Below are 22,769 nucleotides of genomic sequence, written 5' to 3'. Positions count from 1 at the left end.
CTCCCAGCAGGGAACTCATGGCAACATCAATGATCTCAGAGTCTTCTGTAGGAAAGAGACATCAGAAACAGCCCCAGGGAGGTCAGTGATCAACATAAGCCTCACATTGTGGTGCTGAAAGGGTTGCTGAGGTCTGGTTCTGCCTGCTGGTGTCCACAACACAGAGGGTGTAGCTCGATAGGTTGGGTGGTGGTGGCATGGGCTGAGAGGGGCTAAGCTTGCTGGAGCAGAGCAGCTGGGTGAGGGGAAAAGATGGGGTATGAAGAGCTGAGTGTTAAGGTCCAAGCCTGGCCTGGCCAGCTGTGGTGTTGGAGAGAGCAAAAGTCATAGGATCACAGCATCCCTTTGGTTGGGAAAGGCCTTTAAGACCAAGCCCAACCAGTCTCTAACTCCACTGAGTCTGCTGCTAAACCACATCCCTCAGCACCACAGCTCTGCCTCTTTGGAACACCTCCAGGGGCAGGGATGGAACCACCCTGCCTAGGGAGCCTGTCCCAAAGCACCACAGCCTGGCCCTTCCTGACCCAGCTGTCCATGGCCTGCATGACACCAGCTTGACTGGGGGCTGGCTGGTGGGGGCCCAGCTGGGAGCTGGCTGTGGGATGGCAGCTCTGCTGGACTCACCATCTCCTCAGGACCAAACACAAACCAGCTGCATCCTCCAGGACAAGCTCTGGGACAAGTGACCTCACAAGGGGTTGTTCCTTCCCTGCAGCCCAAAACTAGGTCAACCACCTACTTGAGACAACACTGCTCAGTTCTCTCCCACACCCACCTCTGGCAGAAGCTGGGGTGCTTGGAGGGCAGGGGCTCAGTGAGGAAGCAGCCCTTCCAGGCAAGCTCAGGCCACAAGCTGGTAGAGGGACCAAAGGGCTCAGGAGTTACTTGAAAGCAGCAAGAGAAGGCTGAGGAAAGCTGGAGTGCAAAGCATCCTCCCCCAAGTCAGGCACAGCTCTCCACATCTGAAGGCAGAGAGCAGGACAAGGAACAGTGGCTGGATCAGATGGCCCTGGGCCAGGGAGGATTGCCTGCTGCCCTCAAGCATGGCAATCAAAAAGGCTGCAGAGCTTGGGAAGGAAATTGTTTTATCCCTCAACCTGTAGGTACCAGAGCACCTAAAACCTCACCCAAACTGAAGTGGAGCAAGCAGAGACTGCTGCCAGGACTGGCTGAGGAGGAGAAGCTCACAACCCTGCTCCACCAGAAGAAAGGCAGTGGATAGCTCATATCCTGCCACCACACCACCTCCTCCTGAGGCTTCCCCAACAGACCCAGCTGCTCACCAGGGCCACACAAGACACCACAGAGAGGCCAAGGGCAGCAGAACCACCCCAAGGAGCTGCAGCAGGAAGCAGGAACCAGAGGGAGCAAGGGGGTGCCACCATTTGTGACAGGATGGAAGATGCTGTCTGCAGGTGGAAACCTGTGCACCTCCTGAGCCTGGCAGCTCCCCTCCAGCCCCGTGGGACACCTCTGCCCTCGGGCAGCAGCTGCCATGGTGGCCACTTCCCAGGCAGCAATGCTGGGAGAGGCTGTGCTGAGCATGGGGAGAACAGAAACAGAGCTGTGGCCACCTTGTGGTTTTCTCTCCTTTTAATAAAAACATCCTAGAGCGAGGTGGGAGGAGGAGCAGGCTAGAGGGAATGTCTCTCAGGGTGCCACCTGCTGTGGGAATGCTGTGCAAAGTCACAAGGTCCAAGCAGCCTCAGCTCAGGACTTCCTGGACTCCTGGGTCTTCTGGATTTCCTGCAAGGAGATGAGGAAAACAGTTCAGCCCCTGCCACTCCTTGGGAGCAGCTCCTGGTTTCCCTGCAGACCACAAGCCAGCATCTCCTCAGATAAGCTCCACAGCACCAAGCTCAGAGCTCCCAGCTGAGCCTTAGGGACAAGGCAGGGGTTGCCTTGGAGGCTCTTCAGAGACAGCACCTCTCTTCCACACTGCTCTGATCCTTACCCAGCACCATGCTGGATGACACAGTCCCACACTGGTGGGGGCTGGAAGGGAGATCATCCCCTCCAGCCCTCAGCTGAAGCAGGGCACCCACAGCAGCTTGCCCAGGAGCACCATGTCCAGGTGGCTTTGGAACTTCTGCACAGTGTGCAAAGCTAAGTCCAGAATCATGGAATGGTTTGGGTTGGAAAAGCTCTCTGAGTCCAGCCAGCAACCCAGGCCCACCATGGCCACCAAACCATGGCCCCAAGTGCTTGAACACCTCCAGGGGTGGGGACTCCACCACCTCTGAGCAACCTCATCCAGCTGGACACGTCCCTGCTGACTGCAGAGGAGTTGCACTAGAGACAGCTTGGACTGGATGAGCTCTGAGGTCTTTTCCAACCTTAGGGATTCTGTGACCCTCTCTAGAGAAGGAGACTCCACAACCTCTCTGGGCAGCCTGGGCCAGGCCTCTGGCACCCTCATGGTGAAACTTTTCCTCATGTTTGGATGGAACCTCCTGGCTTCCAGTTTGTGCTGTTCCCCCTTGTCCTGTCCCTGGGCACCACTGGTAAGAGTCTGGCCCCAGCCTCTTGCCCCTCAACTTTTAGGTCTTGCTCAGATCCCCTCTGGGACAGCTCTCCTCCAGACTCAACAGCCCCAGGGTGTCTCAGCCTTTGCTCCTCACAGAGATCTGTTTCCCACTCTTAGGCCACTGCCCCATCATCATTCACCCAGGACCTGTGCCCAAGGGTACCCAGGGCCTGTGCCCAAGGGCACCACTTAGCAGCTCAAACCAGGCCAAGTGTGGGCATGAGGTCACACTTCAGTGGCTTCCTGTAGGCAGCCCCTCAGCTGCTCAGCCCAGAGGTCAGGCCTGCCTGGACACTGAGGCAGAACACCCCCAGGAACTCACCTCCAGGAGCACTTCCTTCAGCTCAGAATAGGCTTTTTCTAAGTCATCATTAATGATGACCAAGTCAAACAGGCCAGGCTCTTTACCTGGGAAGGAGAGGACAGAGGAGTTAGAGGAGAACATTTTTTCCATGTCATCTCTCATCATTGCTTAAGAAGGACATTGAGCTGCTGGAAGGTGTCCAGAGAAGGGCAAGGAGGCTGGGGAGGGGTCTGGAGCACAGCCCTGTGAGGAGAGGCTGAGGGAGCTGGGGTTGCTTAGCCTGGAGAAGAGGAGGCTCAGGGGAGACCTTACTGCTCTCTACAACTCCCTGCAGGGAGGCTGGAGCCAGGTGGGGGTTGGTCTCCCAGGCACCCAGCAGAGCACCGCTCGAGGTTGTGGTGATCCAAACCTTTCCTGCACAAAACCCCCAGCTCCTCCCACAGCATTTTCACCCCAGGCTGGCTCTCAACCCCCCAGCACATCTCCTGCCAGGGGGCAGCCCCCTCAGAGCTGCCTGGACTTACTAAGCTCCAGGTCCACCCGCGCTGCAGCCAGCCGCTTCTGCAGGCTCTCCTCCGTCTCGGTCCTGCGGTCCCGGAGCCTCTGTTCCTACAGCCAAGGACAAGCACATGCCAGAGGGGCAGGCTCCAAGTGCTGCCCCCAAGGAGCCACCCCCCACCCAGGGCTGCCTGCCAGCTGCTGCTGCTGCTGCCCACCAAGGGCCTGGGAAGCAGTGCTCTGCAGAGGGCATCACTTGCAGCCCAGAGCAAACCAGGGGCCAAGCTGAGTTTGGGCTCAAGCTCTCCCAACCCAGGGCTCTGCTTCCCAGGCTCTTTGCATCCCCTTTTGTTTGGCTGGGGGGGTGGGGGGGGGGTTGATTGATTGGGGGGAGTGTTTTGTTGGGTTTTTGGTTGTTTGGTGGTGGGAGTTTGTTGTTTTGTCACTGTGGTTTTGTTTGCAGGTAGTGCTGGGAGAGACAAGCTCTGCTGGGCTATGGTGTCTGGTGCTGTTGGTTTTCTCCTCCACAAACTCAACAGGAACCCAAACTGCCTGATCTCCTGAGGGCAAGCTAGGAGAGCAGGAGTGCAGGCCTTCACCACTCTGCACTCCTTGTGTGGCTTCAGCAAGGCCACATCCCTCCCTGAGCCACGAGGGTGACTTCCACTGGCAAGAGGCACACTGCAGTCCTAAGACCTGGGAACCAGCCTCCCTTGGTTGAACTTCAGCTCCTGGAGGTAAACCTCAGCACCAAACCCCTTCCCTCCCCAGCATCCAGCACAACTCCTGCACTTAGAAGCTGTCCATGAGCCACGGGGTGGAAACCGCACAGGGGAGGCTCAAACGCTGCAGCACAGGAGGGGTTTGGCCCTGGGGAGCTGGGGGTCACAGTGAGCTCAGGAATGTCCTGCCCAGGTGTTGCAGAGCCCCCCAGAGCACAGGAGGGGGGAAGGGGGAAGGCCTGTGGCGTCAGAGCAAGGTGCTGATTACCTCTAGGCGCCTAACGGCAAGGGAAGGCGGGCGCTCACCAGGATGGCTATGGAGGGAGGCTGCACCGAGATGTAGATGGGGTTCAGCTCCGTCTGCTTCAGATTCTTCACCCCCTGGATGTCGATGTCCAGGACACAGATCTGGTTCTGGGCCTGAACAGCCTGCACTGCACCTTTGCTGGGGACAGAGGAGAGAACAGGAATAGAATCAAGCAGGTTGGAAAAGCCCTTGGAGCTCATCCAGCCCAACCTCTCCCCCAGCACCATCTGATCAACTCAACCATGGCACCAAGCACCCCAGCCAGGCTCCTCCTAAACACCTCCAGGGATGGGGACTCCACCACCTCCCTGGGCAGCACATTCCAATGGCCAATCTCTCTTCCTGTGAAGAACTCCTCCCTAACATCCAGGCTAAACCTCCCCTGGCACAGCTTGAGACTGTCTCAGGGGCTCAGAGCACCCAGGCAGAGCAGGGGAGGTTTGGGGTGTCCCCCTCAACAGCAGGTCTTCACCTCCCAGGGCTCCTCTGCATCCAAACTGTGATGGAGATGAAGGGAGAGGCTGCTCTGCTCTTGCCAACTGCAAGGCAGGAGTGGGGACCTGCTGTCTCCTTCTAGAGAGGCTGGCAAAACCTGGCTGAGCAGCAGAGCAGCCTGAGGCAGTGACAGAATGGTTTGAGTGGAAGAGACCTTTCAGATCACATCCAAGCCTCAGCCCAGCACTGCCAGGGCACTGCTGAACCACAGCCCTCAGCACCACATCTGATGGCTTTTCAGGCCCTCCAGGGATGGGGACCCCACCATGCCCTGGGCAGCCTGGGCCAGGGCTCAACAACCTTTTGGAGAAGGAATTGTTCCTCAAGTCCAACCCAAACCTCCCCTGCTGCCACCTGAGGCCATTTCCTCTTGTCCAATCACTTGTGCCTTGGGAGAAGAGGCCATCCCCACCTCACTCCAACCTCCTCTCATGAAGGCCTCCCCTCAGCAACCTTCAGGCTGAACACCCCCAGCTCCCTCAGCTGCTCCTCCCCAGCCCTGTTCTCCAGGCCCTTCAGCAGCCTTGCTGCCCTTCTCTGGACATGTTCCAGCTCCTCAATGTCCTCCTTGGAGTGAGGAACCCAGAAGTGAACCCAGTCTTTGGGGGTGACCTCACTGGTGCCAATCAGGGGGACTATCACTGCTCCAGTCCTTAGCTCCTCATGCTGGCTGGGGGGGAAGAGCAGGCAGGCAGCCTCCAGGGCTGCTCAGTGCAGCAGATCTACTGCCTGCAGAGCCCCTGCTGAGATGCAGCCATGCAGGGGCATAGAGGTGGCTGGTGACTTTGCTCCTGACCCAAGAGTCCCTCAACACAGATCACAAGCCCCAAGGAGGAAGATGAGGTGAAGCCACCAGACCCATCTGTGCCCCCCACACACAGAGGGGTTTGCTGCCTTGCCTGGGTGAGCAGCAGCAACAGCCCAGACCTGAGCCCTATCCACTGCAAAGCCACAACCCCCCCAGAGGGCTTGGTTTGCCACTTGAAAGCTGTGCCTGGGGTCACAACTGCCACAGCTGCTCCACAAAGAGCCAGCAGCTCCCAGAGCCCTGGGGAAGAGATCACAGAACCATTCAGGTTGGAAAAGACCTCTGAGATCATCAACTCCAGCACCAGCCCAGCTCCACCATGCCCACCAAACCCTGTCCTGAAGCACCAGGCCTGCCTGTTGTCTGATCCCATGGCTGCACTCTCAGTCCAGCCTCTAACTTCAAGTGGCCTCAGGGAAACTCTGGGGTCTGTGGGGTTTGGGGTTCATTTCAGCCTCTCCCCTGCACTGCCACCACCCCAGAGAGACAGGAATGTGCAGAGAGCACCAAAGGGAGGGCAAGCAGCTCTGAGACAAAGCCAAGTGTGCAATTTCATGTGGTGCAGGTCTCAGATGGCTGCAAAGTTCAGGGGGATTGCACCCACCCTGAGGAAGAGGCTCCAAATCAACTGTCCCTCCACATCAGGCTCCAGCAGAGAGCAGCCAGCTCCTCCAGCCTGGGGCTGGCTGGATTAAGCACACAGCAGAAGGACAGAAGCCTGTCCTGCACAGGATGAGTCAGGGATTAGGGAGCCTGAACTCAGGTTCTCCATGCTTCTGAGTATCTGGAGGATGAGCTGTCAGGTTTTCTTTCTCTTGCCAAACCAGTCACCCTGAAGTGTCAAGGCTGGGGCAGGGAAGGGATTGGTGCTCCTTCATCAGGCTTAGAGGGACCACAGCCTGACCCCTGTGAGGCTGCCCTTAGCTGTGGGGACAGCAGGACACCCTGTGTGGAAACAGCCACATTGCTGCAAGGCAAAGAGCTCAGCACACCTCCTGCATGCTCAGCCTGGGGCCTCAGCACAGGATCAGTAGGCTTGGAAGGACCTCTGAGATCACCAAGTCCAACCATCAACCCAGCCCCACCAAGCCATGCCCCAGAGTGCCATCATCATCATCTCCAGGCTTCTGGAGCACCTTGGCACCTCCCATGGGGACAGCACCCTCAGGGGGCAACAGCAGGCTCTGGCTGAACATGGGGAGGAAGTTCTTAGCTTTGAGGAGGACAGCTCACTGGCCCAGGCTGCCCTGCTTCAGAACCTCACCAGCCAGGGGGAACCTGCTGTGGCTGGCCCTGCTCTGGCAGGGGACTTTGGACTAGATGATCCCCAGAGCCCCCCTGCCAGCCCCCAGCATGCTGGGATGCAACTGATGAAGCATCTGAAGCAGCATCTCTTCCCCCTCAGCAGGCTCTTGCCTCACAGTAATTAGCTCTCTGACTCCTAATGAACACTGCAGCTAAGGATTTTCTTGAGCCTCAGCCCCAGGGCAATGCTGATTCAAGCCCCACCTCCTTGAAGCCCCCCACTCAAAGGTGCCCTGCAGCTCACAGGCAGCAGAGATGATTTGCTTGAGGGCAGACATCAGAGAGGTCATCTCCTGAACTCCTCCTAGGCAGGGCCATTAGGTAATGCAAGGGTGAGGAGAGGAAGTCTCCATTCCAGCCCCTGCCCTCTGCAAGCACTGGGAGAGTGTTAGGGAGTGTGAATAACCTGTGCAATCATCTCTCTGTAAGGAAAGTGCTAAGTGCAGGAACCACTCCAGCAGCCCTCAGGCACTGGGAGCCAAACAGAATTTAGCCCAATGATGACTTCATTGAGGAGCTAACTCTGCAGGCTGCTGGGAGTGACAAGCCCTGGGAGGAGAGGCTGAGGGAGCTGGGGGTGCTCAGCCTGCAGAAGAGGAGGCTCAGGGGAGACCTTCTTGCTCTCTCCAACTCCCTGAAGGGAGGTTGTAGCCAGGTGGGGATTGGTCTCTTCTCCCAGGCAAGCAGCACCAGAACAAGAGGACACAGTCTCAGGCTGTGCCAGGGGAGGTTTAGGCTGGAGGTGAGGAGAAAGTTCTTCCCAGCAAGAGAGATTGGCCATGGGGATGTGCTGCCCAGGGAGGTGGTGGAGTCCCCATCCCTGGAGGTGCTGACAAAAGGCTTGGATGTGGCACCTGGAGCCATGCTCCAGTTGTCAGGAGGTGTTAGGTAACAGCTTGGACTCGATGATCTCTGAGGTCTTCTCCAACCTGATTGATTCTATGATTGGTTTTGCTGCCTTAATAAAGCTGTCAAGGCCCTCACTACCAAAAGGAAAGGAGAATCTGTGTGGCTGGGGGGGAAATAGTGTAGGCAGGTTAAAAGCTTGCTCCCTTCACCCCCCTCATAGCTGCCCAGCACCACTGCAGCTCAGCAGTGAGAGCAGCTGAAGCACTTACCTTGTCCCATACATGTTTCCAGAGAACTCTGCATGCTCAATGAATTCTCCAGCAGCAATTTCTCTCTGCATTTCCTCTCTGGACACAAAGTGGTAATCTGGAGAAGCAAGACAGGAAAGGCAGCCAGGAATGAACAGCTCTGAAGGTGAAGCTTGTGGTCAAAAGGATACCCAGGAAGGAAGTCAGTGACCAGCAACTCAAAACCCACCTTGGAGAGGGCTGATTGCAGATCATCTCCTTCCTACCTGCCACACATCCCCTCCCCTCTGCCCTTCCTACCTGCCACACATCCCCTCCCCTCTGCCCTTCCTACCCACCACACATCCCCTCTCCTCTGCCCTTCCTACCTGCCACACATCCCCTCCCCTCTGCCCTTCCTACCCACCACACATCCCCTCTCCTCTGCCCTTCCTACCTGCCACACATCCCTTCCCCTCTGCCCTTCCTACCTACCACACATCCCCTCCCCTCTGCCCTTCCTACCTACCACACATCTCCTCCCCTCTGCCCTTCCTACCTGCCACACATCCCCTCCCCTCTGCCCTTCCTACCTACCACACCTCCCCTCTCCTCTGCCCTTCCTACCTGCCACACATCCCTTCCCCTCTGCCCTTCCTACCTGCCACACATCCCCTCCCCTCTGCCCTTCCTACCTGCCACACATCCCTTCCCCTCTGCCCTTCCTACCCACCACACATCCCCTCTCCTCTGCCCTTCCTACCTACCACACATCCCCTCTCCTCTGCCCTTCCTACCCACCACACATCCCCTCTCCTCTGCCCTTCCTACCTGCCACACATCCCCTCTCCTCTGCCCTTCCTACCTGCCACACATCCCTTCCCCTCTGCCCTTCCTACCTGCCACACCTCCCCTCCCCTCTCCCCTTCCTAACTACCACACCTCACATCCCCTCTCCCCTTCCTACCTACCACACCTCACATCCTCCCTCCACACCAGCTGCCCAGGCACCTGCTCAAAATCTTCTGGAGCTTGGATGTGTGGCTACAAAGCTGCTGCACCCTCTCCTTCATGCCCTTTCCCCTTTCTGGTGCAGTGGGAGCTCCCCCCCTCCCCACTCCCACAGGTGTGGAAAACACTGCCAGGGCCCTTCACCTGAAAGGGTTTGTGATGAAGGGCTGGAGTGGGACCAAGGCAGATAAAAGGGACATCAAAACCAATCAAACTCCAAAGCAAGGCTGCTCTGTCTTGTAAAACCCCCTGCCTTTCACCTCAGCCTGCAGCCTGCCAGAGGAAATGAGGAGCAAAGCTCATTGGGCTCCCTCTGCAATACACTCTGGTGTGCTTACAAGAGCAGAGCAGAGCAGCTGGGCAGAAGCTGCTAAGACAGACAAAGACATCTCACTGAACAGCTGCATCTCCCAAAGCCTTGGGCATTTTTAGGGGCCCCACCAGAGCTACCTTGGGGGGAAAAACCCAAACAAGTCAGGCAGCAGGGTGCTTAAAGTGAGAGTCCTGCTCTGCAAACCCCAGCCAGCAGCTGGCAGAGATGGTGTGCAGGAGAGAAAGCTGCAGCCTGTGCTCTGCCCCTGCTAACACTGCACCACTCAGCTGGACTTTGGTCTGCAAAGCCCAGCCCTCTGCAGTACCTTCCCCAAGGCATGGCACATGCTGCAGAACAGCTGCAGATGGCTGCAGCCTCCCTGCCACTGAGGTGAAGAGCAGGAGTGGGTTTGTTTGTGGGTTTCCAGCACACCCAACGCTCTCAAACACATCAGCACTGAACATCTGCCTGAGGAAATGAACCCTCTGAGCACAGAACTGGAGATCAGGGAGGAATTGTTTCCCTTGAAGGTGGTGAGGCACTGGAACAGGCTGCCCAGAGAAGCTGGGGCTGGGGCCCTGAGCAACCTGGTCTGTTAGGAGATGGCCTTGCCCATGGCAGGGGGCTGGAACCAGGTGATCTGTAAGGCTCTTTCCAAGCCAAACATTCTGTGATTGTGTGACTTATCCACTGGAGGGATGCAGGCAGGGACTCCACAGACAAAGTGATGGTCCAGCCAGGTGGCCAAGAAGGCCAAGGGCATCCTGGCCTGCAGCAGGGACAGTGTGGCCAGCAGGAGCAGGGAGGTCATTGTGCCCTGTGCTCAGCACTGCTCAGGCCACACCTTGAGTCCTGTGTCCAGTTCTGGGGCCCTCAGTTTAGGAAAGATGTTGAGCTGCTGGAAGGTGTCCAGAGAAGGGCAACAAAGCTGGGGAGGGGTCTGGAGCACAGCCCTGGGAGGAGAGGCTGAGGGAGCTGGGGTTGCTTAGCCTGGAGAAGAGGAGGCTCAGGGGAGACCTTCTTGCTCTCTGCAACTCCCTGAAGGGAGGTTGGAGCCAGGTGGGGGTTGGTCTCTTCTCCCAGGCACCCAGCACCAGAACAAGAGGACACAGTCTCAAGCTGTGCCAGGGGGAGTTTAGGCTGGAGGTGAGGAAGAAGTTCTTCATAGAAAGAGAGACTGGCCATTGGGATGTGCTGCCCAGGGAGGTGGTGGAGTCCCCACCCCTGGAGGTGTTCAAGAGGGTATTGGCTGTGGCACTTGGAGCCATGGTTTAGTCCTGAGGTGCTGGGTGAGAGGTTGGACTGGATGATCTCTGAGGTCTTTTCCAACCTTCCTGCTCCTCTGCTTCCTTGCTGAGCCAGAGGGGCCAGGCCCAGCTGCAGCACACTCACCTTTGCCATTTACTTCTCCAGGCCTTGGCTGCCTTGTGGTATCTGTGAATGAAAACAACACAACCCAAACCCTTGTAAATGTTGATGGCATCAAAGACCCAAAGCCACAGCAGACTAACCCCATCAGGGAGTCAGCTGATCAGCTCTGATCCATTTCAAACAAGCCAAGCCTCAGGCACTGGGCAGTGTAGCACACCCCAGCACCCAGCCAGCCTGGCCTGCTTGTGCTGGGCCAGAGTCCCATGGCTGCAGGTCAGTTTGGAGTCAGCCAGGACACTGCCCCAGTGTGCCCCAGACCAGAAACATCATGCTCAGTGTAAAGGGGGAAGGTTGTGGAGGAAGAGGAGCCTCCTGCTTGAGCTCCCTTCTTCCTCTGGCCCCAGGCCTTCCCCTGCTCCTGAGTGCTGCCTTCCATCCAGTGTGAACCTTGGCTGGGCTGAGAGCAGTTTGGTTCCCTTTCCATGAGCCTCAGTTCTGTGGTTTCACTAAAGCCATTTGCAGTTCAGCCCATGGCTCTGCTCTCCTCTTCCTGATCCCTTCTCTGCTAGGGAGGAGTCACTGGCTGGTAAAGCAACTGCTGGAGTTCAGCCCTGGACTAAACATAGCCAGCCAAGAGTCCTGAATAACCTGAGGACAATCAGTGAGGATTGCCAGGGGCTAAGCAGCCAGGGGGGAGGCTGGGCTCAGTTTCCAGCTCTGCTAAAGCTTTCCTGTGTAATCCAGGAGCTGTTACTCAAACCTCTGCCTCACTGAAGGGAATCAGAGGTGCCCTACTTCGCTGTGCTCTTCATGCTAAGGGCTTGTGGCAGCACCTACAGACTTAAGGGCAAATCCCTCCCCAAGGCAGGGGCACAAAGGCTGGGGGTGGCTTTTGTTGGCTGCATGAAACCCTTGGGACCCTGCTGGGAATTTTCCAGACTAGGATCACTTTAAGCAGCAGCTCTGCACACCTAGAAGGGCCTGGTGGTGAGCAGGGAGGGTAACACTGATGATGACTTCACTCAGGACCAGGAGTCAGCCCAACACAAGGCTCTGATCACCTGTAAGCATTCACAGAGCAGCAGCTGCCAAGCTCTAAGCAGCCTAGGCAGGGGGTGGCAAAAGGAACATCTACCAGGATGAAACCCTGAGGAAAACAGTTAAGATCTAGTTTGGAGTGAGGGGAGAGGCTCAGGGTGGAGCAACACAAAGGGAAGCTCATTTTGTTCCCCTGAGCTTCTCAGCTCCTCCAGAGCCCTTCCCCAGAGGCACTCACGGGAGACACTGAAGCCAAAGATGTTCTCATAGTCCCTCAGCAGTTTCTTTAGCAGAGTGCTCTTGCCTGCACCTGAAGGGCCACTCAGAACCACTGGTCTTGGTCCCTGCATGGCTGCAAAGACACAAAAGAGACACACTGCCAGTTAGAGACAGCCAGGAAAGCCAGAGTGAGGAGAGAAGGCACCAGGCAAAGGCCTCAGAGAGCCTCGAGGCCAAGCTACCCCCAACACCATCTGAGCAACCCAGCCAGAGCAGGCAGGCTGCCAATACCTAGCACAGAGGGGCTCTCACCTCCTGGGATGGCTTTGGAGCCAGGGACCACCAAAGGCACAGCAAGCTGCACTCAGCCAGCAAGGTGGCCAAGTAAAGACTCATCTGGGAGGAGGCAGAATAGAATTAGCCAGGTTGGAAAAGACCTCAGAGCTCATCCAGTCCAACCCATCACCCAACACCATCTAATCAACTCAACCATGGCACCAAGGGCCTCAGCCAGGCTCTTCCTGAACACCTCCAGGGATGGGGACTCCACCACCTCCCTGGGCAGCACATCCCAATGGCCAATCTCTCTTGCTGGGAAGAACTTCTTCCTCACATCCAGCCTAAACCTCCCCTGGCACAGCTTGAGACTGTGTCCTCTTGTTCTGGTGCTGGGTGCCTGGGAGAAGAGACCAACCCCCACATGGCTACAACCTCCCTTCAGGGAGTTGGAGAGAGCAAGAAGGTCTCCCCTGAGCCTCCTCTTCTCCAGGCTAAGCAACCCCAGCTCCCTCAGCCTCTCCTCCCAGGGCTGTGCTCCAGACCCCTCCCCAGCTTTGTTGCCCTTCTCTGGACACCTTCCAGCAGCTCAACCTCTTTCCTAACCTGAGGGGAGCCCAGCACTGCCCAAAGCACAGCAGTGGATTCCCAGAGGGGCTCAAGCCCAGCAGTGCCTGACCTCCACCCCTGGGTATGGATTCCTGCAGGCAAACCTGCAGTGGTGGTAAGCCACAAGCCTGGAGCTGAGAGGAGGGAAGTGGGAGAGCAGGAATTGGAAGGGAATGTGAAGAAGCATTACATCAGATTGGCTGCAGCCAGGGGGAGCTGCCAGCTCTGTGCTGCTGCCAAAGCTCCAGCCTGGGAACTCTGAGCACTTGGACATTGTTTTGGAGAGCAGAGGCCAGCAGCAATGCAGCAGGACAGCTCCACCTTGCCTTGCTGCTGGCCCTGATCCTTACCTGGGGGACAAAGACCTCAGACAAATAGAGGAGGTGCAGTGCTGCAGTGTGAGCACTTCCTCTCAAATGAGCCTGAGAGGAGACTGGGTCCAGAGCCTCTAAACTGGGGTAGCTCAAGCCAGCTCTCTCCTAGCATTCTTCTCTGTCCCTCTGAACCCCAATCCTAGAGAGAAGTTTCTCTAACAGGAGCAAAGCTGGGGAGAGAAGGCTCTGAGGAGACCTCATTGTGGCCTTCCAGCATCTGCAGGGGGCTCCAAGAAAGCTGGGGAGGGACTCTTGAGGGTGTCAGGGAGGGATAGGACTGGGGGGGATGGAGCAGAACTAGAAGTGGGGAGATTGAGATTGGATGTGAGGAAGAAGTTGTTCCTCAGGAGGGTGGTGAGAGCCTGGCACAGGTTGCCCAGGGAGGTGGTGGAAGCCTCCTGCCTGGAGGTGTTTGCAGCCAGGCTGGAGGTGGCTGTGAGCAACCTGCTGTGGTGTGAGGTGTCCCTGCCCAGGGCAGGGGGTTGGGACTGGCTGAGCCTGGAGGTCCCTTCCAGCCCTGACAGTTCTCTGATCCCATGAAAGTGCTGGCAGTGCCTGCTGGCATCTGCAAGCACCCTGGGACACCCCCCCACGGGGCAGTGCCACCTCAGCTCTTGCTCTGACAGACACAGTCACAGCTGCTTCCCTCTCCTGGGGGGAGGGTTTCCAGGGGACACTGGCAGGGCAGAAATCAGCCAGTGCTACACACCTGCAGCTCTGAGTGGGGGATGCCAAGAGACCACCCCCATGATGGCCACTTACAGCCCAAGGGGTACAAACTGCAAGCCTGGGAGGGACAGTTAGAGGTTTCCTCTCAGTGCAGGGATAAACAGCCACACTCTGAAGCAGCCACACTCTGAAGTCCTTGTCCTGAACAGACAAAGTGCTGAAACCCAGACCAGAAGCTCAGTGTGTCCTCCACCAGATCATAGAATCAGTCAGGGTTGGAAGGGACCACAAGGATCAGCCAGTTCCAACCTCCCTGCCATGGGCAGGGACACCCCACACTAGGTCAGCCTGGCCACAGCCTCAGCCAGCCTGGGCTTAAACACCTCCAGGGATGGGGCCTCAACCACCTCCCTGGACAACCCATTCCAGGGCTTCACCACTCTCATGGGGAAGAACTTCCTCCTCCCCTCCAGCCTGAATCTCCCCACCTCCAGCTTCAGTCCATTGCCCCTAGTCCTATCACTGCCTGAGAGCCTGGGAAGTCAGGTAGATCACCCCTGTGAGGCTGCACCAGAGCACCCCTGTGAGGCTCCACCAGAGCACCCCTGTGAGGCCCCACCAGAGCACCCCTGTGAGGCCCCACCAGAGCACCCCTGTGAGGCCCCACCAGAGCACCCCTGTGAGGCCCCACCAGAGCACCCCTGTGAGGCTCCACCAGAGCACCCCTGTGAGGCTCCACCAGAGCACCCCTGTGAGGCCCCACCAGAGCACCCCTGTGAGGCCTTGGGCTTACCTGGGATACAGCTAACCTCTGGCCTGGAGCTCCAGGCAAACTCCAGCTCAAGGTGTCTCATGGCAAGAAAGAAAAGTTTGGGTCCTGTCACAAGAAATAAAACCCAAACAGGCAGCCTGGGGCCAGACAGACCTTGCTGCAGCCAGCAGGAAAGAAGCCACAGAATCATAGACCAGCAGGGGCTGGAAGGGACCTCTGAAGATCCTAAGAGTCTAACCCCTGCTGCCAAAACCTGGGTGTCCTCCTGGGGCTGCCTCTCTGGGGAGGGAAGAGAGGTTAGTTCTCACCATGGGGATAAAGATGCCAACCCATCCCCAGCAATTCAGCAGCTTCTGCACCAGAGGGGATGAAGAAAGAGGGCCAAATCAAACAAGGTCCTTTCCCCCCCTCCCATTTCATACAGTACCTTTCTGGAACAAATAAAGCCCCTGGAAGTGCTGGGGGGTTTATTCCCTCCAGATTTAACCTGCTGGGCTGGGTGGGACCTGAGGAGCAGTCAGCTGACAGACAGGTAATGCCTTTCCATCTTGAGTGAGATCACAGCAATGTCAGCCTGACCTTACATATCACTCTTTAAACAGCCTTAAGCCACAGGCTGCCTCTTACAAAATCAGCTGTGGCTGGTGGGGCAGGCTAATCCAGCCAGCCTGCTTCCCTGACCCCGAGCTGGAGACCTCCTTAGCCCTAAATCCCCTCCTGCACTCATCAGGCAGCACTGCAGCTTCCCCTCTGCTCCCAAGGGATGCCTCCTGCTTGTCTGAGCAGAGCTTACCCCAGCCTGCAGGAAAGGATGAGGGAAGGGAGAAGAGAGTAGGAGAAGAGAGTAGGAGAAGAGAGTAGGAGAAGAGAGTAGGAGAAGAGAGTAGGAGAAGAGAGTAGGAGAAGAGAGTAGGAGAAGAGAGTAGGAGAAGAGAGTAGGAGAAGAGAGTAGGAGAAGAGAGTAGGAGAAGAGAGTAGGAGAAGAGAGTAGGAGAAGAGAGTAGGAGAAGAGAGTAGGAGAAGAGAGTAGGAGAGCAGACCAGGTTGGGAAAGACCTTTGAGCTCACCCAGTCCAACCTCTCACCCAACACCATCTAACCAACTGAGCCATGGCACCAAGGGCCCCATCCAGGCTCTTCCTCAACACCTCCAGTGGTGGTGACTCCATCACTCCCCTGGGCAGCACAGACCAAGGCTGAGCAGCTGCCAGCAGCAGCTCAGGTGTGTGCAAGAGCCACAGAGAGCCTCCAGGATCAGCCATCTGGGCTTGCTCAGCCTGGAGAAGGCAAAGCCCCAGGGAGAGCTTGTGGTGGCACTTCAGAGGGCATGGGGAGGTGGGGAGAGGCCTTCCAGTAGGGCCTGCTGTGACAGCACAAGGGCTGATGGGTCTGCTAGAAGAGGGAGATTGAGACTGAGGGGAAGGAAGACTTCTCATGCTGAGGGTGGTGATGCAGTGGCCCAGGCTGCCCAGAGAGCTGGGAGCTGCCCCATCCCTGGCACCACTGCAGGTCAGGCTGTGTGGGGCTCTGAGCAGCCTGCTCCAGGGGCCAGTGTCCCTGCTGAGTGCAGGGGGTTGGACTAGCTGAGTTCTGAAGGCACCTTCAACCCAAAGCACTGTGTGATCCTCTGAGGCCCAGTCCCACAGTACCTGGCTGTGCTGCTGGACTAAGCTCCAGCATCTGAACCCCACAGTGGGGCTGCACAAACTGCAGGCAGGCCTCTGGGGACCTGTGCTACCCTGGGCTCCTCAGCTCTGCTCCCCTCCAGTTACCACATGGCCTAGAGGTGCAGTGCCAAGAGAGCAAAGCTCACCCTCCTGCACCTCCCCACCAGCAAGGTGCTCCTGACTGCTCAGAGCAAGGAGGCAGGGGCCCTGGGGGGCTGGCTAAAGCATCTCTTTCTCTTCTGCCCCTGCCAGTGCCTCTTGCCCACGGAGCCAAAGCAGCTGAGCCCTGACCATGGCCTGTGGAACACTCCAGGAGAGGAAGAGGAGCTACACAAAGCTTCTCCCAGCACCCCTGCTCCCAGCTGCTGCTCCTTCAGCACACCCCGGCCCCCCTGGCCACCACCAAGGGTCCCCATACACATCTGGATGCCAGCACAGCCCCTGCCACACCACAGCTTCCCCTCCAGCCTGCCCTGCCTGTGCCAGCAGGAGCTGCTCCAGAGGAAGAGGTCCCTGGGCCCTGCCTGCAGATCCCAGCCAGGACACACATCCCAGCTGGAGGAAAAAGCTTTCCCTTCTCCTCCCTCAGCACTTCAGCCACCCTTCCACAGGCACTGGGAAGAAAAAGGGACTTGGAAGCTGCCCAGACCACTCACAGCCACTGCATTCATTCCCAGAGTGGGGAGGGGAAGGAGCAGCAGGCAAAGCACTGCCTGGGAGCAGGCTGCAATGCCTCCTTACCTTCTGCTTCCACTCCCTGGCTGCCAAGGTCCAAACTCAGCTGCTCCCAGCAGGGCCAGGCTCACACAGGAGGGGGAGAGCAGAAGCTGGGCTATTTGTGAGCTGCCAAAGCCTCAATTACCCAGCTGCAGGGTTAAGATGGCCAATGAAAAGCACTCTCTGCTCTTTAATCTCCTCTCCTGGCTTCTCCTCCACTCCCTGCCCTCCTGCTGGCAGAGCCAGAGGCAGAGCTCACTGCTGGGTGCTTGGCCTGGGGCAGAGCTGGAGGCTCTCTGTCTCTGCACAGAACCTCAGGGGTCCCACAGCCCCTGCAGACAGCAGTGCAAAGGCACACAGCTCCTCAGCCTGGGGCACCTCCTGGGTGAGACCACCAGCTTGTGCAGCTGGACACGGCCCTGGGAGGTCTGCAGCTCACCACCCTCCCCCAGGGGCACCAACAGCCACCCAGGGCTGATGATGGGCTGACACTGATGCCCCTCAGGCATGGACCCCAGGCCATGATGCTGCTGCACTCACAGCACACCCAGGAGGCAGCCAGCAGCTGCCCAGCTGAGGCAGCTCTTCAGGGCCTCCCCCAGCCTTGCTTGCAGCCAGGAGCTCACCCTGGAATCACAGGTTGGGTTTGCCTGGAAGAAACCTTTGAGCTGTTGGCTCAGCACTGCCAGGTCACCACTAGACCCTGTCCCTCAGCACCACATCTCCATGGCCTGGCAGTGCCTCAGGGACAGGGATGCTAGCACTGCCCTGGGCAGCCTGGGGCAGGCCTTGACTACCCTTTCAGGGAAGAATTATTTCCTAATCTCCAACCTAAACCTGCCCTGGCACAGCCTGAGGCCACTTCCTCTTGTCCTATCCCTTGTTACCTGGGAGAAGAGACTGATCCCCCCTGGCACCAGCCACCTGCCAGACAGCTGCAGAGAGCCAGCAGCTCTCCCCTCAGCCTTCTCTTCTCCAGGCTGAGCAGCCCCAGCTTCCTCAGACACTGCTCCCCAGCCCTGTCCTTCCCCAGCTTCACTGCCCTCCTCTGGGCCTGCCCCAGCCCCTCAGGGTCCTGCCTGTGGGGAGGGGCCCAAAACCCAACCCAATATTCCAGGCATGGCCTCACCAGTGCCCAGCCCAGGGGCACAATCCCTGTCCTGGTGCTGCTGGGCACACTGCTGCTGCTGCTGGCCACACTGCTGCTGCTGGGCACAAGCCTCCTGCAATGTTCCTCTCCTGCAGGACTGAAGCCTGCCCAGCTCCTGCCTCCAGCCATCCTTCAGCTCAGCTCAGCTCAGCAGCTAAGCTACCACCCACAGAGGTGACAGGGAAGCTTCTCTGGCTCACACACCACCAAACCCAAGGCTCCAAACAGCATGCCCCAGCAGCTCCATGGGGGGACCCTGCAGGGCTGGTGGGGCTTCTCTCCCTGGAAGAGCACTGCTGAGCTGTCAGGGTAGGATGGAGCTGCTCTCCCTTACCTTATGCCCCTTTCCCCACCCCCAGATACTCAAAACCAGAGAGAGAGAAGCCCTGGGGGCTGTGATAACAGACCTCACTCCTTTGGCAAACAGGCTACAAACAAACTACAAGCCCTGCAGGCTGCTCCCCAAACATCTCCTCCTTGGCTGGAGGTGTGAAGAGGAAAACAAGGCTTAATTTGGGAGGGGGGGGAGGAAAAGGCCATTTCCACTGGCAGCTGAAGGACTGGGCCCTCGTGGGCAGCAGATGGCAAACGCCCAGCTGGCAGGGAGGGAATCTCTGCCAGCCCACAGCAAATCCAACTCCCACACAGCACTTCTGGAAGGCACCCAGCACAGTGCAGCAGGCTGGGGGCAGAGCCTTGGGGCTGGAGATGAAGATGCAATGGAAGGGTGAGCAGAAATTACCTGCCCCAAGGTGGGAGGAGAACCTACACAGCAGCTCTCACCTCCAGCATCAGATTTGGTATGCACATGGCCTGGCCCCAAGGAACGGCTCCCAAGAAGGAGCCAGGCTGCACCCCCACCCTCCCCTTCCCCAGCCCTGCCCAACACAGCTCCTCTTCATCCTGCAACCTGAAGCCCTCAACAACCACAGGTAAAGCACACAAAAAGCAAGCCTGAGAACCCAGCTCTGGTGGCTCTGGGGCTTCCCAGATCTCCTCTCCAGCTCCCAGCCCAGTCAGGCACCTGCATGTCACACCTCCAAGCTGCTGCAGCAGCAGCAGCTCATTTCTGCCTCCCTCTCTTTGCTCAGGTGTTGGCATCCTCAGAGCAAGCAGGCTGCCAACACCTAGCACAGAGGGGCTCTCACCTCCTGAGAGGGCTTCGGAGCCAGGGACCACCAAAGGCACAGCAAGCTGGACTCAGCCAGCAAGGTGGCCAAGTAAAGACTCATCTGGGAGGAGGCAGAACAGAATTAGCCAGGTTGGAAAAGACCTCAGAGCTCATCCAGTCCAACCTAGCACCCAGCACCATCTGATCAACTCAACCATGGCACCAAGGGCCTCAGCCAGGCTCTTCCTAAACACCTCCAGGGATGGGGACTCCACCACCTCCCTGGGCAGCACATCCCAATGGCCAGTCTCTCTTGCTGGGAGGAATTGCTTCCTCAGCTCCAGCCTAAACCTCCCCTGGCACAGCTTGAGACTGTGTCCTCTTGGTTGCCTGCCTAGGAGAAGAGACCAACCCCCACCTGGCTCCAACCTCCCTCCAGGGAGTTGTAGACAGCAAGAAGGTCTCCCCTGAGCCTCCTCTTCTCCAGGCTAAGCAACCCCAGCTCCCTCAGCCTCTCCTCCCAGGGCTGTGCTCCAGACCCCTCCCCAGCTTTGTTGCCCTTCTCTGGACACCTTCCAGCATCTCAACATCTTTCCTAACCTGAGGAGCCCAGAACTGGACCCAGGACTCAAGGTGTGGCCTGAGCAGTGCTGAGCACAGGGCAGGATGACTTCCCTGCTCCTGCTGGCCACACTCTTCCTGCTGCAGGCCAGGATGCCACACCTGGGACTGAAGACCAACACAGATGCTGATGGGGTGGTCACTGAGGGAGGACACAGGAGGTTATCAGCAGGGTGAGCAACACTTCTTGGTCTGCTGAGCTCCCCCTGGATTTTACCTGGGAGGCAGGAACACAACCAGCAGAGCAAAGGACAGACATCAGAAGAGTTAAACAAATTAATGCTGATTAGCAGAGAGGCTTTGCAGGGAAGGGAGAGGGCCCCTCACAAAGCAGGAAAGAGGATTAGAAGAGTTTCCCTGGAGCACCAAGAATTGTCTCCTGGATTAGGATTAAAATCCCACTGCCTATTTTTAGCAGGCTCCTCACAAAGCCACCAGTCCCCCCTTCCTGGGGCTTGTGCTGCTTGCTGAAAAGCCACCCCAGCCCCAGCTGAACCACCAAGCTGGACACTGCCTGAGAGCAGGCAAACCTTCAGCACCTCCATGGCACCAGCTGCTCCAAAGGCAGCAGCCCCAGATGGTGCTGACAGATTTCCTCAGAGCACAAGCTCACTGGTCCCAGGCTCACAGGGGCTGGAAGGGACCATCAAAGATCATCAAGTCCAACCCCCCTGCCAGGGCAGGGCCATAGAATTCAGCACAGGTCACACAGGAACACAGCCAGGTGGGGCTGGAAAGGCTCCAGAGATTCCACAACCCCTTTGGGCAGCCTCATTCAGTCAAGGAATGGGTGAGTGAAAGCTCCAGGGCTTCACCTGCAGCTTCCCAGCATGCAGAGATGCTGCTGGCCTCAGAGGTGCTGCCCCAACAACCAGCAGGTTGCTCAGATGAATGGAAGGCAGCAAAAGCATCCCCAGAGCTGTGTCCAGAGCTGGCAGAACCACTCAGCCACCTTTTGCCTGGAAATAATCATAGAATCAATCAGGTTGGAAAAGACCTCAGAGATCATCAAGCCCAACCTGTCACCCAGCACCTCCTGACTAAACCATGGCTCCAAGTGCCACATCCAATCCCCTCCTGAACACCTCCAGGGGTGGGGACTCCACCACCTCCCTGGGCAGCACATCCCAATGGCCAAATACTCTCTCTGGGAAGAACTTTCTCCTCACCTCCAGCCTAAATCTCCCCTGGCACAGCTTGAGACTGTGTCCTCTTGTTCTGGTGCTGCTTGCCTGGGAGAAGAGACCAACCCCCACCTGGCTACAACCTCCCTGCAGGGAGTTGGAGAGAGCAAGAAGGTCTCCCCTGAGCCTCCTCTTCTCCAGGCTAAGCAACCCCAGCTCCCTCAGCCTCTCCTCCCAGGGCTGTGCTCCAGACCCCTCCCCAGCCTCATTGCCCTCCTCTGGACACCTTCAAGTGTCTCAGAATGCTCTCACGAGCACTAATTAGACCCTCCCCCGGCTGCACTGCTTAGCACTCCTCACTCTGCAGGGAGCAGCGATGCAGCAGGAGGCACAAGAACCACTTGCTGAAGGTCACTGCAGAAACCAGCGGGGTCCAGGCATCCCTCCCAGAGCCTGTCCTGCCACAGAACTGCACCACTTTAACCACTCCACAGGCCTGAGGCCCTTCCCCCGGGCAGGTGAACGCCTGCGGATGCGGAGCTCAGCCTGGGGCGACTCCGCCACCTGCTTCCCCGCAGCGCCTGCGGTGCAGCACAGCGCTTAGCTCTCGGGTGCCCGGGCAGGGCTTACCCCGGCCCCCGCCTCACCTCGCACAGCCCCCACGAAACCCCAGCGCTTCGGCATGCAGCCCCCGCGGTGGTTCCTCGCCCCAGGCCTCCCCCCCCCCCGAGCAGCGGCAGCGGCAGCAGCAGCAGCAGGAGCAGGAGCAGGAGCAGGAGCAGGAGCAGCAGGAGCAGCAGGAGCAGGAGCAGGAGCAGGAGCAGGAGCAGGAGCAGGAGCAGGAGCAGGAGCAGGAGCAGGAGCAGGAGCAGGAGGAGCAGCAGCAGCAGCAGCAGCAGAGCGCGGGTGCCCGGGGCGGCTGGTGGGATGGGGGCACCGCCAGCCTCGGGCCCGCCTCTGCCGCTGTGCTTCCAGCCGGTCCCACCACCTACACCCGCCCTGCACGGGGCCAACAGCAGTCACCCAGCAGCTGGAGGGGCAGCGAGGGGGCTCAGCGCCCCCACAGGCTGCAGGGACCCCTCAGCGGAGCGCCCGTGTGCCGGACGGGGCGGGCACCCAGCAGGGCCCCCCCTGCCCAGCCCCTCTGCCCCAGCACCCCGGGGCCGGCTGCTCCCCGTCGAACGCGGGTCACTAGGTGTGGCCTCGGAGCCGCCTGGGCCCCGGCAGCCGAGCGCTCCTTGCAGGGGTGGCCGTGCCGGCTGGCCCCGCTCAGCCCAGGGCCCCCGGGAGGCGCTCGGGGGTGGGGGGGGGGTGTGTCTCTGATCTCTCCGTGGAGGAGCCCTGGGAAGAGGCCCGTGGCCGACTGCAGCTGTCCAACCCAAGACCCCTGTGAGTGACGCCGGCACAGCTGGTGCCCCTCCGCCCCCCGAGCCGGGCTGCGCCCCCCGAGCCGAGCCGAGCCGAGCCGAGCCGCGCCCGCCCGCCCGCCGCCGCCGCGCTCACCCGCCCGGGCGATGGCGCCGAGCCGCCCCGGCCAGCTCATGGGGGACGGGGCGGGGGGAGCGAGGGCCGGGAGGGGGATCGGTCCCAGCAGCCCCCGCGCTCCCGCCGCGCGCCCTGACGTCACCCACAGGGGCCGGAATCCCGGAGCGGGCGGTCACGTCAGCGGCGGGCGGCGGGTCAGAC

The 22,769-nt window shown here is 58.8% G+C and overlaps 1 protein-coding gene across 4 annotated transcripts; it reads right to left on the bottom strand.

Moving 5' to 3' along the window:
• Nucleotides 1-1,565: 1,565 nt before the first annotated feature.
• Nucleotides 1,566-22,716, bottom strand: GUK1 (guanylate kinase 1). 4 transcript variants are annotated; one of them, XM_068145841.1, is made up of 8 exons: nt 22,587-22,716; nt 12,014-12,127; nt 10,759-10,800; nt 8,085-8,181; nt 4,358-4,496; nt 3,356-3,440; nt 2,850-2,935; nt 1,566-1,746 (listed from the first exon to the last, which is right to left on the bottom strand). In XM_068145841.1, exons 1-8 carry the CDS (start codon nt 22,624-22,626, stop codon nt 1,711-1,713), a joined length of 639 nt encoding a protein of 212 aa, XP_068001942.1. In that variant the 5' UTR covers nt 22,627-22,716; the 3' UTR covers nt 1,566-1,710. The 4 variants fall into 4 exon arrangements, with proteins under 4 accessions (XP_068001942.1, XP_068001943.1, XP_068001944.1 ...); XM_068145842.1 differs by lacking the exon at nt 22,587-22,716 and adding an exon at nt 17,102-17,206; XM_068145843.1 differs by lacking the exon at nt 22,587-22,716 and adding an exon at nt 12,307-12,390.
• Between the last annotated feature and the right edge of the window lie 53 nt (nt 22,717-22,769).

This window comes from Melanerpes formicivorus, unplaced genomic scaffold (genome assembly GCF_026170545.1).
Source record: "Melanerpes formicivorus ecotype bairdi unplaced genomic scaffold, bMelFor1.0.p_v2 SCAF_13, whole genome shotgun sequence".
Classification (NCBI taxonomy): domain Eukaryota; kingdom Metazoa; phylum Chordata; class Aves; order Piciformes; family Picidae; genus Melanerpes; species Melanerpes formicivorus.
This window is presented reverse-complemented; position numbering and strand designations above follow the sequence as displayed.